Raw genomic sequence first — 14347 nt, forward strand, 5'->3', positions numbered from 1 at the left:
CGGCTTTACTCAATCTATAAAAAAGATCATGTCCCCGGGTTGATAAAGCCAATAATATATTTATTTTACGTCTCATAATCTTTGCACAATGGATTAATAAATCCTCCTTCTCCAGCCAACTCCCATCTGTGAATATGATCAGTGGACTAAAAGCATAATTGATTATATACACAGAATGGCTTAAACGTGACAGTGATGAATAGGAGAGGTGAACGATGTTAACACAGTTTTCTGAAGTCTGCACGCCAATAATCAAACAACTGCAAAAAAGTATGTTAAAACATATTTCCTTTTTCAAATAGTTTTTTTACTGTTAGACTCGCTTATCTTTTCACCTTTGTGAAGTTAAGAGAATTACTTAAAAGGAGTTCATATTCTCTATATATGAGAAGCACAGATGAGCTTGTAGTTTTAAATGCATCTTGACAGCTCGCAACAGGGTGAGTGATGATGCTTCGTGCGTTATAGGATCGCTCTATTCGGGCACGATGCCTCTGCGTAATAGGAGGGCATCATTTTACGCATTCAGAGAGAGCCTGACATTCATTGAACAAGATCAAATAGGCGACTCTGACAACAACGCGTCCCAACAACCAAACGTCCAAAACATATGTGGTCATAGGATCAAATTTAGCCATTGAAACAGCACTGTGTGTTTATGTAGAATTTGGTCAGGAATCAATCAATCTGCCGGTTTCGCCTCCTCCCTCTAGTTGTGATGTCTCGTGTCGTGTTGTGACAGCGCCGGTATTGTTTATTGAGGTAGATGTCAGGTATAATTAGCAATCGATATGGAAAACGTTTTGTGTCGTGTGCGTGACGTCACCGACGACCGACGTTCCCCATTGGTCGCGAATTCCCCAGCGCGAGAGCTGGTTATTTGGACAAGGGGAGAGTTGATGTTTACAAAGTAGGAGAGAGCAAAAAACCTATACGCCTCACTCGGTCTCTTTACTTCTCGTTCGGGAGCGCAAAGCATGTGCACTCTCACCGCTCCACGGCTGCCGCGTGCGCTCTGAGTTGGAGCTTGTTTGCCAGACGCGCTTCCTTGATCCGGAGATACAATGATGGACAGCCGGATCCTCGAGCATCCTCATGCCCAGTTTGGAGGCTCTTTGGGAGGCATGGTTGGAATGGGTTTCCCGTACCATCTCGGCCATCACCATGTTTACGATCTCTCCGGACACCAGCTACAGGCGGCCGCTGTGCCCTTTTCCATAGACGGATTACTTAACGGATCGTGCTCGGCGTCTGTTGCAAACTCAAACCCGTTGCTCGGATCTGGTTGTCGCGTAAACGGGGATAGTCAATATAAACTCAGCGGTAAGACAATGATTATTATATTTTCGTTATCTAGCTTGAATATAGTAAAAGTAATAATTGCGTATTTTGCATTGTAAACAGTTTGCTGGTAAAAATAATTAAAAAAACAAATTAGGCCTGTCTCGGAAAGAATATGAAACTTAATTTTTCCCTTGACATTATTTGACATTGATTAAGATTTGACATACAATGACAAATTAAGATATGCTTTCTTAGATTTATTATGTGCAGACAAACTTAAACGGTCGATCACACTATTGATAATAAAATGTTTATTTTTCTTTGGTTTTAAGACTTTGTATTTTTTGTTATTGTGGTAAAATCGTGGGAAGTTTGCTTGTTAATCTAGATTTAAAGTCAAATCTATAAATTAGAAAGAAGGGCACAAATTATTATAACACATTATATAAACAGTGTTAATAATTTATAAAAGAATCGAAAACCCCTTGCTTCTGGTTTTATTTTAGCGAGCAATCTTTTAAGCATCCAAGCTATCACAAGATTTATACTTTACGGTTAGCTGCCCAAAAAAATCAAAGCATTCATATGAAACATTTTATGATAGAATTTTATTTCCCCACAATTATGATATTATTAATGTTTGCAATCTATGCAATGTTTATGAGTTGTTTCTATCAACAAATAGACATGTAGGCTAGACATTTCCAAGCAGAACTGCAAGTGTGCATATGTGCATGTCCTCACAGACTCTGTGGTCCTAGATGCCGGAGACCCCGACAAGGAAAGCCCTGGTTGTAAAAGAAGGCGAACGCGTACAAATTTTACGGGCTGGCAGCTGGAGGAACTAGAGAAAGCGTTCAACGAAAGCCATTATCCGGACGTGTTCATGCGCGAGGCTCTCGCGCTACGTCTAGACCTTGTTGAGTCACGTGTTCAGGTAAATTATGTTTTATGGTTGTTTATCTTTATGATGATGGCTATTCATTATTAAACAGAGATTAAAAATAATTTACAGCTATTAAAGCTACTCCACTTTTAATGCAGTTATTTTTAATACTTAAGATGAACTAAGATTTTAAATGCAAAGCTTGAAGTCTTATTTACCTTATGGCAGCAGGATAAACAGATGTTGTTTAATAATGCTAATATTAAAATAATAATTATTGGACCACAATAAACAATTAATAAACCACAATAAAAACTGTTTATATAAAATAATGCTGCAGATTTTAAGGTAGGCCTATATGTATAGTCTGCTTTATATGAGCAGGTTATTATAACACAGTTTGGTAATTTTCTTTGATTTATATAAATATAATATTATTATATATATTAGCAATCTCTTACAAAATAAATATGGGTCAGTGGGTTGATAACCTAACTACTGTAATCTTTGGATATGCCGCCTTTGTCTGCATTTTCCTTTTTGTAGAAACTCGACACTGGATGTCAAACAGTCTTCTTTGGGGAGCCGAAGGCTTAGCTTTGTATTATTCGTATTCCTTAAGGAAGATTAGTGCGCTTTATCGTTAGGTTTGTGTACTGACAGATTTTCGCGACATTAACATTTAATGTGTATACACGGCTATTGTCCTGTATAGCCTCGATGGCTGTATGTTAGTGTGCTAGTGGATGTAAACTCTGGTGTTATCAGCGCTGAACAGACGGCGGTCGCCATGTGAGGGGCCTGGGTGTGAGGTGCGAGCCTGCTGCTCTCTGCCTCTCGCGGGCCAAATTTGTCATGGCGCTTATATGCGCCCAAATGAACTTCAGGGGAACAGGCCCAAATTAGCCAAGCAAGATGCAAGCTAAATTGAGAGAGTGAGCCATTACATTGAATCAATTGACAATTAGGACAGGTGCATACGTGCGAGCTCCAGTCTATAAAAATGATGGCAGCGTTTCCAAGTCGTATCTTATGTCAATAGAAGGAAAAAGCAGGTTACAGAAACTAATCATTTTGTTAGAAAATATGAATTACTGCCTAAATATTTTTGGTTGCAATAGTCAACCCATGCATGTTTATATTGTTAAATAAATACAAGTGCTTCACTATGTATTAATTACAAGATATGTTGTGATTAATAGACACTGTATTGACCAAATAATATCGTGATAATATTACACAATATATAATAAGGCTTTATATGTTGATATCAGGTGTTTGCCAGATTCATTTTTGTATTAATTTTATTCGATTTTTTTCTATGCTCACAGCCTATTAAAAATGATTTGCTTCATAGGTGTGGTTCCAAAATCGACGAGCAAAATGGCGCAAAAAGGAGAACACCAAAAAAGGCCCCGGTCGACCAGCGCACAACTCTCAACCGACCACATGCAGCGGCGAACCTATGGACCCAGAGGAAATTGCGCGACGGGAGCTGGAGCGCTTGGAAAAGAAGAGGCGCAAACAGGAACGCAAACTGCTCAAGTCCCAGAACAAGCTTTTAGCGGGCGAGCTCTTCCATACGCCCGGATCTGACAGCGATAGCGGAGTATCGCAGAGCACAGACAGCGAGTCAACTCAGTTCAGCGGAACCCAGGCCAGCGCGCACCGACAGCCAACAGAACATACCTGTGACCAAATACGGCACCAAAGATCCCCCGGTACAGAGTCAGCTGAGCCCATAGACTCCACACGGAACTCTGCCCTGTGTCGTTCCAGTGGCATCACACGGGCCCCCACGCTTCAGAAACTCAGCCCATTTAGTGTGGAGAGTTTGCTAGCCGACTCGAGTCCCCGGAGGAAAACTCTTCTGGATTTTTCTCAGTTACCGCCTCAGCGATCGCTGGTCGGTAAAGGCCATTTCCTTCTGTATCCCATTACTCAACCGTTGGGTTTCATCGTACCACAGACAGCGATGAAAACGAGTCAGGATTCAGGAAACAACTGTTCCACCATGAACACCTCAAACCCAGACCTGCACGGGTCTGGACACATTACAAAAAACAGCAATCACCTGCGTAATGACGCAAGTGGGGATGGGCCCATAGACGGTGAGTTGCAAAGAGAAAGTCAGAACTCTCCAACGCAAACGAATTGTTTAGCTGAGTCGAATTCACCCCAAAAGGAGTTTGCAAACGAATCCGAATCCACTGTCACAAACTGTACCCATAAAGAAAGCACCTCGCCCGACCTGTCCGAAAGTTCGGACGCCAAAACGTGCAGTTCTGCGGACACAAAAACCGACGGAGAGGACGTTGACATGGACTGACATTTAACCAGTGGAGCCAAGTTGACCTGTCACAAACCCAAAGCTGATCACGACACGTTTTTGTATACAAAACTGTTTGAATTCGTTTTTATACTTTTCAGAAATGGATATTCTTTTTTCAGGTCGACTTTTTGATTTTGGCTTTAATGTCTGTTTCCAATTCAGCAACACGGCTTACTTGATGGAACAAGTTGGCCCATGAGCAGGATACAAAAACAACACAAATCCTCAAACGCTGTATAAATGATAAAGTATCGAAGATATTTATATATGTAACATTTTGATAAGTAATAATAATAAAAAAATATTGTGAAAGAAAGATCTTTTATTGCCACCTCGGTGCTCGCCTGTCTGTTTTGTTTATCGTTTTGAGAGGGGGGCTGTACTGCAGGCTCGTGTTTATTGCTTTAACAAATTCATTCATTCAAAACCTCCAGTTGAAATGAGGTCTCACGCCGCGGGCGGTAGGACCCGGTCAGCTCCTGTGGAGTTTTGATATGAAAGTAATTATTTTCCCGGTGGCGGCTGGGAGGATACGTTTTTTTTCTGTTAGCCTGAAGGGTTATTATACATTACCGATTCCAGCGATATGAAATCACATAAACTTCCAACAATAATAGAATTAGCATGAAAGGCTGGCGAGTCAGATTGAAATGGGGAAATAATAGCCCAAGCAGCTGCGCGCGTACGCGTGAGCTTGGATGCGTGTGTGCGCATCGCGAGCGCATTGTGTGGCGAGGCCGGGTGATTCGTGGGGAGGAATTTTCATGAGGCGGGCCTGTCAGGGCACGCGTGGGCGCAATATTAAGATAGATGTGAGATGATATCCCTCATTGTTCTGTCGCGTACATTGATGTTCCTGCCTTATCGGCCTATTGATCATGTGTCGCTCTGTAATAGAACAGTCCCTCTCTTTTTCTCTCCCACTCTCTCCCTCTCTCTCTCTCTCTCTCTACACACATACACACATACCAATTTACTCTAATAGCGTTATCTAGGGTCAAAAACTCACAGAGCATCTGCACTGGAAAATATTAGAGTGACATAAGTGAATTCATGAACGCATTGAGATGAAGCAATGTCCGTGTCAAGGAGTTAGCACGCGGGTAAATTTAGAGTCTAAACGCTTTTCCTCATTGTGCTCAACACACAGTGTCTGCACAAATTTTACAAACGTAGCACCACCACCAACACCCCTGCGGTCATCGTCAGCGAGCCCCTATATTTGCAGATAAATTAAAAGTAAACGGAGTGGTTCGAGCCTTACCCTTTGAATGACATCTATACCGGCCTTAATAACATTTACATAATTTCTTATTTCGGTGACTGCTGTTTGCTCTGCACGAGGCCGAGCTTATAGGAAAAGTAATGAGACAGGCAGAAACGTCTCCAGGGGGAGTGTGCTGCTACTTCAGCGAGGAGAAACATGAATGTTTTAGTGTACTTATGAGTGTAGAGATGAGTATAAAGGAAATATGGGCTATATTTCACAGTGGCACAGGCCTAGCTGAATGTCTGAACCGCAACCATTATCTAATGCACAAGCTCACTAGGGATCCAGCAAGCACGAGTGGGCATAATTTACTCAGACAAACAATGAATTGATTCATACTAAATGAATTGATGATACTACAGGCTCACGTCTGGTCAGTCCTCCAGTGCGATTGCCTGCTCTTGCACGCATTATGACCCGGTTTATAGATTTAGGAAGTAGAAAGTTTTCATTTCTAGCCTCGAGACTCATTATAAACGAAGAAGGGAGGAGTGCAAATTGTTTTTACGCTATTATCTGTCCGCGCGCCGCAATTTCTCCTGCTAATTACGAAGGTGTTGCTTCTCATTGACAGCCGGCTGCTGATTTTCAATTTAACTGATCATCATACATTCATTTCTCCGCGTGATAAACCTACAAGGCCGCCATGCCCCGGGTGGAGAGCGGAGGAGATGCAGAGAGAGGGGGGTGGTGGAGAGTGCGCCTGTCAGGACGAGTTAATGGGGGAAGTGTATGCGCCAATGAGTGCGGATCAGGCAGCTAATTTACCACCTCCCGTAGCCCTCTATCTCCGTATCTCATTTCCTCTTCTCTCCCGGGAGAGATTGCCACCCTGGAGCCGCGCGCGCAGACACCGGGCAACGGGGTTGTCTTCTTGCAACACACCCAAGCTTTAACGCGGAAAGGTCGGAAATACTCAAAAATAATAAAAGATTCATTTATGCTAATTAAGTTAAGTTTAATTACATCTCCTGTTTTCATTTAATAGAAACAACACGATTTGCACAATTCATTTTTAATGTCAATCGGATAAGCGCGTTTGGTTTCAAGTTGCTAGATGCTCTAAAACAAAGGTTATTAAAAGGTTTTAAACATTGTAAACATTTATACACCCTTAAGAAAATGAACCATGGTTTAATTAAAGTAACAGATTAACCAGGTTTGGGCATATTGATTACCTGTTAATTAGATTGATTTCTGTTTCTGTAGTGAGACAATGGCACATTTTTGGTTAATGGTTTTACGACAAATAAACAAAAAATAAAAATAAAGATGAAGGATTGTTAATCTTAGTAAGAAAAGTTCAGAACCTTTCTTTTGCACAAAAGATCTTGTAAAAATGTTCTACAGACTATAAAAATGGCTCTTTAGAGAACTTTTGTCTGAAAGGTTCTTTGGGGAACCAAAAGAACCTTTAAAGCACCGTGACATTATTTACCCAACCAATCTCTCCTCGTGTTCATATTTGACCTCTATGTTTTATCGAGCGATTACGTGCTTCTGTTGAGCATATGTCTGTCTGTCGTGCTCATATATAGGGATGCTTTTTATGAGGTGCGCTGCTCGAGGGGTTTGCGCGATTTCCTCGGTCGTGTCTTTAGGCCTTGGTAATTTGATAGATAAATCAAGTGCGTTTTGGGCTCAGGTTTAGCCGTTCAAGGCGGGTGATTGATTCGGGACCCGCGGTATACAGGGTCACTGACAGTCTGGATAAATTAGACCAGTTCTAATGAGACCAGATTATTTCAACAGCCTGCGTGGAAAATAAGATCTACCTCATCCTGAGGTGTCAAATCGATTCAAGATCAACGCGCAAACACGCATGGTCTTATGCGCATATATTTGTCCACGAATGGGCTCATTGTTTAATTGGACTTAAAATCGGACTATCATATTAAACTGTCACAATGAATATATACCGGTCAGTCCAAATGGTAATTGAAGAATATTTCATTTCATATTTAGATGTGGCCTTTAGGTCTATGTTTGAACGTGGGCTTAGATAGTTGAATTAGCCTAACATTGTGAGCAGTGTCAGAGCTCACAAGTAGCTCATTTGTGTGTAAGATTTTAAAATTATTCCGCTGAAGCGCTTCATAAATCTGCCATGTTGGGTAAGGTTAAAAACTCTGCACGTGTGAAGGGAGGAATAGAGTGGAAAATATGGTTATTCAAATAGACTGTTGGATGACTTCAAACTTTTTCCTCTCTAAACAAAACGTTCATTATAACGCAGAAAAAATAAAGACGCATGCGCAAAAGTATTAATATTATGCACGCGCCAGCGCTGTATATTTCTATTTAATAGGCTACTTTTGTACCGTGACCATTTATTTATTCAATAAACGACAAGAAGTAATTTTTGTGTGTCGAACAATAATGGAAAAGGCATGACTGTTAAATCGTAAAAATCGAATTAAGGCGCTGAATGGGATGCACAGCATACATTTATTAAAAGTTGGCATGAATTTAAATGTTCAGCATTGTAATTTTGTTTTAAAACCGATTTCATGGGTTCTCGTTATTATAAAAGATCATCCAAAATGTGTCTGTTTTCGCACCTCCCAATACACCCTGAATTGAATCCCTTCTATATCCTTCATCAAATCCGTTTTTAAAAAAGCCAAACGTTTAAAAACGAAAGTCGTTTTTATTTACTGTAAAACAGAACTATTTCTTTAAAATGACCCCGCCTCTCTGTGGGACATGTTAGTGTTGGTAACGACCTCACACCAGCCACTCAGATTCTCCAGCCTTGTTCTGTTATTATCACCTGACCAAAAGTGTTTCATTATAAGCTTCTCCAATTACCCAATAGATGATCGCTCGCGGGCGCGCGCACACACACTGGGGTTAACCCCGTGTATACCACGTTCACTTGAAATAATTTAAATGCTATATGAACTGACCATTGGAATCCAAACATGGATTTAAAAAATCTCATGCAAGGTGTTGGAGCAGTCATCTGTAAACTGGTTGAGGTGTTTGCATATAAACCATGTGGAGCAGTAGCAGATTGGCACACTCTGAGGCTCCGCTATCTTTATTTTGTGCCAGGGGAGTGCCAGGGCAGGGTAGAAAGCAGCTGGGCTAGATCTTCCACACACACATGCCCACGTATACCCATGGCCTGGCATCTTTCAGCAGGGGACCATGCTGGTAATGACCTGGGTAGGAAGTTAAGGGAATCTAAGGAAATGGGTCAAGAGTTAGATCGAGATGAAAAATGTGAAAACAGAACAGGGCAAAAAGGATAAAAATGATGCACTGATGAAAGAGAATGAATGGTCACATAAAAAACCTGCTGGTCAATGGTCACTGCTTTTAAAGTACAAGTAGCTCACAAACAACATAATTCACAAAACAACATGAGAAACATCTGTAATAAAACAAAAAATGTGTTTGTCATAAGACGGAATAATAAAAAGACATGTCTGCATTGCATTTGGTGAAAACGCTTTGCAAATAAAATGGCATTCATTCATGATTTACAAAATAAACACCACACGACCTAAGAGCTGTAACTTTAATTTTATATATTTTTAATGATAGTTTTTTTCCATATTATCCCCTCAATTCTACTTATGATCCGTTCTGTTAAAAAAAAGGTACAATCACATAATTAAATGGGTTTTGTTTACAGGATAGCAAAAGCAGTAAAACATTTTACAGTATAAAATATGGAAGGTGTTGTCAATTTGATTAGGCCTACAGATTAGCACACACAGGTCTGCTTGTTAAATTGGCATTCCCAATACAGAAAAACAACAATGATTAAAAAAAAAAAAGACATTAAACCCAATTAATTAGTTTTAATTTCATTCTAAATGCGCTGAAGTGCTTGTTAAATGGAGGATGAGGCGTATTAAAAATGCCAACCTCCTCACACACGCTCGCATACACACACACTCGTGAGGAATGGTAAATAAACAGCTTAAGCTTGCTTTCCGGTGGAATGGGCAACAGACTCCCTTGGTGGCACCCGGCAACCATAATCTGGCGTAAATAATGACATCTCTCTTCACGGCCGCGAGCTTTAGCCAAATTAAGACACGCACACACGCGCACTCGCACACACATGTACACAGACAAAGAGCTCCAGCCAGTATCACTAATTATTTACTTTGGGTTGGACTACGCTGACCCCCTGGCCACACCGAGGCCTGCCAGCACCAGCAGGGAGAGATGAGTCAAGCATCTGCTGAGAGAGAGAGAGAGAGAGAGAGAGAGAGAGAGAGAGAGAGAGAGAGAGAGAGAGAGAGAGAGAGAGAGAGAGAGAGAGAGAGAGCTAGTCTGTCATTTACTGTTCTTGAATGAGATATCAGACCCACAGGTGTGTGTAATTGTAAAAGTGACTTGAGTTTTTTAAATAACTTGTAAATACAGTGCAAATATTGGAGCACATGCATCTGAGCCCCAAAACACATATTAGGTACTACAAATATTTGACTCGTTTCACCTGGAATCTGCACAGATTTGGATGTTGAGGTACCTAAAGGGACAGTTCACATGAAAATTCTGTCATCATTTACTCACCCTCATGCCATTCCAAACCTGTGGAACTACTATGGTAGGAAATGGTGCCCCAGAACTCTTTGGTTTCCCCCATTCTTCAAAATATCTTCTTTTCCATTTAACAAAACAAAAAATTCATACAGGTTTGGTACAGCTTGAGGGTGAGTAAATGATGGAAATTTGATTTTTGGGTGAATTGTCCCTTTCATTTTAAGAACAGCAGGTTTAAAGTGAATCAATGACTTGATCGAAAAGATTCTCTCTTAAACATTGAGATGAAGTGGTTGCCTAAAATCTCTTATGTTGAGTTGGAGTTGAGCAAGGTGAGACAGCTCATGTGCACACGTCTTATGTTCACTGATACTGCATTTGTAAACAATTATATATATAGAAATGATATAAACGTTTGAAAATGAGTGCACACAAAATCTTATTTCAGTTTTCATTTTCTTTGGTGCGGGTCAGTAGTGTGTCCTACAGTTAAAAAGGGTTTGATGTGAGGCTCATACCTCAAGCTTTCTCCTTCTCTCTCTCTCTCTCTCTCTCTCTCTCTCTCTCTCTTTTAACCTCTATCTGCTAAGGGAAAACATGGACAAAAGCGATAGATATACTATCTATGACTGTTTTCTAAATATTCCAGATCACTGTCTTCAATAAACTTTGGTAGATACGTTCTAAAAAATGCACTGCGTCAAATGGGGACTAACCCTGCTGTTGGCTTAAAATAACCCAGAAAATGGTTTATATTTAACTCAACAATGGGTTTAAACATCCCAGCACTTGGGTTGAAACAACCCAGCATAGGTTATTTTACAACACACCAGCTGGATTCGCCTCATTGGACCCGACGCTGGATTGAAAATAACCCAGCATTTTTTAGAGTGGAGAATCCATAAATACCATTAAAGGGACAGTTCACCCAAAAATGAAAATTCTGTCCTCATTTACTCACCCTCAGATTGTTCCAAACCTGTATACATTTCTTGGTTTTGCTGAACACACAGGAGGATATTTAGAAGAATGTCAGACCTCAGTGAATTTTTTCCAAATTTCTTCCTGTGTGTTCAGAAAAACAAAGACATTTATACAGGTTTGGAACAATCTGAGGGTGAGTCTGATTATGACAGAATTTTCATGTTTGGCTGAAGTATCCCTTTAATGTACTCAAAAAGCGCAATAGAAATTGTTAATCCACAACATGAGACAAATACAGGAAACAATAGATAGACAGACAGACATTTAGACATAGACAGACTGCTGTATTGACAAACAAGCAAGTCAACAATAAATACATTTTCATACAAGAGATACTCAGAACGACAACGCAAGATAGTAAAAATCAGCAGAATTATCTTGTAAAATTAAAAACTGTTGTCAGTGCCAAGCCACCATTAGTTCAGAAGTACCATCAGGTTTTCTATGCATCATAAAGTTAATGTAACAATCTAGACATAATAAACAATGTTTATGATATTGTTGCACATTGTTTATCCAGTTGAACTCAGCTGCTAAAAATGGCATTAACCATCATGACAATGTTGAGTGTATAGGTCAAAATTCTTCTCAAAATTATGTTCTACACACAAAGTTCTCTTGCCGCTAAATTAATGATTCACTCACTACATTCCATAATTAATGACTACTGTGTTAATTAATAAATTCCAGTCTAATTAAGTCATTAGTATTAATTACTTGAGTAAAAAACAAATTAATAAATCTGTACTCATTAATAAACTTCTCATGATAAATGCACAATATGATTCCATCTCTCTCTCTCTCTCTCTCTCTCTCTCTCTCTCTCACACACACACACACACACACACACACAGGGTTCCATGTTTTATGTGGACATTCCATAGACTTCCATTGATTTTATATCAGGCTTATGATATATGCCATCCCCTAACCCTACATTTGGGTCACATCTGTCCAATCAGGTGCTGGTGAAATCATGTCAATCATTTTAATTTAAGTCACTGCTATTGCTACGGCATAGCGGCAAAGTGTCCGAAAGAAAGTACAATAGTGGAGCACAAGAGCGGAAAATACAAAGTTTAAAAGAGCAACATTCCAGCAACATTCCAGCAGGAGGGCTGGAAGCTCGCATTGGCTAACATCGGTGCTGCGGTTGAAACAACTGCAGCGGGCTCCTTAGCTGTTGCAGCAGTTAGCCCATCATGTCATTGGTACTTTTATTGAAGTAAATACATCGTAATCGGATAAAGCGCATGCGCAGAGTTTGCGTGACAGCTTTTACATTAGCGATTTTTCATGCAAATCGTGTCCCCCGTTCCGAACTAAACTGCAAGCGTGAAAGGCACCTAAAAGCCACCTAAGGGGGACCTCACCCAAAGAGAAGCCTAGGGGCCCCTGACCACCTTAATCCGGACATTAGGTCCCCCACGTCCCCAGTGATGAATACCAGTACACACACACTTTGGTGTGTTTTCAGGTTTAGGTCCCCACTGGGATATAAAAACAAGGCCGGCCACATACACACATAAAAAATAGGCTGTTTGGTGTTTACCTTTGGGGGACCAAAAATTTTACCACAAGGTAGGGTTTACTAGGACCACACATATACACATGCAATCACTAAAGATGGGATGTTGGATTTTGGGAATGCTGGTGTACAGTACCACCAAGAACAAGTTTTTAAAGCCAGCCAAGTGCGCGAAACCATACAGTCACCCTTTCTATAGCACAGCTCTCAATGTACAAGTAGTACTTATCATTCAGCGCTATTGGCCTTCTAGGCAAAGCAGTACATCGGCTCCCAGAATTAGGCGTGACTAATGTTAGGCTGAACTCTGCCCAGGCAGCTAGGTTGAGCAGACACAGTAATAACAGCCATAGCTCATTTACTGCGCAACCTACCAGACATCACACCGCTTCGCTTCTACACATACACCAGCAAACGTATGTCCTCACACATTTTATATGCGTTATCTTTGTGAGTTGTGTTTGGTCCCTAAAGGCTTCCAGGTTTTGAATGTTATTTCCCTAAACGCTCAAGTGCTAAATGGGAGTTGATGCATCTTCCAGAGACTGTGAACGAGCTACGTGAATATTTAACACTAAACAACAAAGAGTGCGAGAGAAAGAGAGACAAAGATAGAGATAAACAGGTGGAGCGAGAGAGAGAGAGCGAGAGAGAGAGATGGCTTATTTAGAATCACCTGGAAAGCTTTTGATGTTTTGTCCACAGATTTTGACACAAACACCAAGAAGCAAATGTCACCAATCCGACACATACACGCACAAACACACACAGATATTGAAAGTATAAAGCCACCGAATCCATTTCCTCTTACCACACTATTTCTCCTACCTGTTAAATCAAAATGATCCCAAGTTAGGTCACACACACACAACCGCACACTCAAAACCAACACAATAATTGAAATATTTTCAACCTGATTAAACCCAACGCCCCGGGCTATGCCAGTTGCTATGGCTCTGCGCCTTGGTTGCTAGGGGGAGTAAATCATGGTGCATTATTTGATTTTTGTAATAGATATGAAAGCTCGATTCGGCCGATTAAATGTCTTCCCGTCTAGCACCTACAAGACCCGAGGCGGCGAGCGAGGGAGTGGAAAAACGGAAAAGAAATGGAGATTCGATACGGCTTCAAAATTGCAATAAAATGTTAATGGGAAATAATGTATAAAATGAAAATATCTCCATGCCTTTTAGTGCTATAGTTACCTATGACTATTTAGTAGAAATGCATTTATTACTTTACTGACTCACAGTGTGATAAAACAATCAATTCTTTATCATGATAACATTTATTTCTTTATAATTAAATGTGGGAGACTGTTAAGAGGAACTATGCTCCTTCAATGCAACTTTATCAGATTGCCAGGTAAAAACTATTTTTTTTTAGTTTCTATTAAAAGATCCTCAGATTACATTGTTGTTTTCATTTTTATCTTCCTGAGCTGCATTTACATATAATTGCAGTTTACTGTACTGTATACTTAAATATTATGTTTTTCTCCATTCTGTTTTAAAAGCTATATTATCTTTTAATTTAACTAATTACAGACTTTAGTAC

General features: G+C 40.3%; 1 protein-coding gene across 2 annotated transcripts; it reads left to right on the forward strand.

Annotated features, from left to right (window-relative positions):
• Positions 1 to 456: 456 nt before the first annotated feature.
• uncx4.1 (Unc4.1 homeobox (C. elegans)) lies at positions 457 to 4826 on the forward strand. 2 transcript variants are annotated; one of them, XM_057332843.1, is made up of 3 exons: positions 457 to 1323; positions 2031 to 2221; positions 3528 to 4826. In XM_057332843.1, the coding sequence occupies exons 1-3, from the start codon at positions 1065 to 1067 to the stop codon at positions 4497 to 4499; spliced, it is 1422 nt and encodes a 473-aa protein (XP_057188826.1). In that variant the 5' UTR covers positions 457 to 1064; the 3' UTR covers positions 4500 to 4826. The 2 variants fall into 2 exon arrangements, with proteins under 2 accessions (XP_057188826.1, XP_057188827.1); XM_057332844.1 differs by having other exon boundaries at positions 459 to 1323; positions 2046 to 2221.
• Positions 4827 to 14347: the final 9521 nt, after the last annotated feature.

This window comes from Triplophysa rosa, linkage group LG4 (genome assembly GCF_024868665.1).
Source record: "Triplophysa rosa linkage group LG4, Trosa_1v2, whole genome shotgun sequence".
Classification (NCBI taxonomy): domain Eukaryota; kingdom Metazoa; phylum Chordata; class Actinopteri; order Cypriniformes; family Nemacheilidae; genus Triplophysa; species Triplophysa rosa.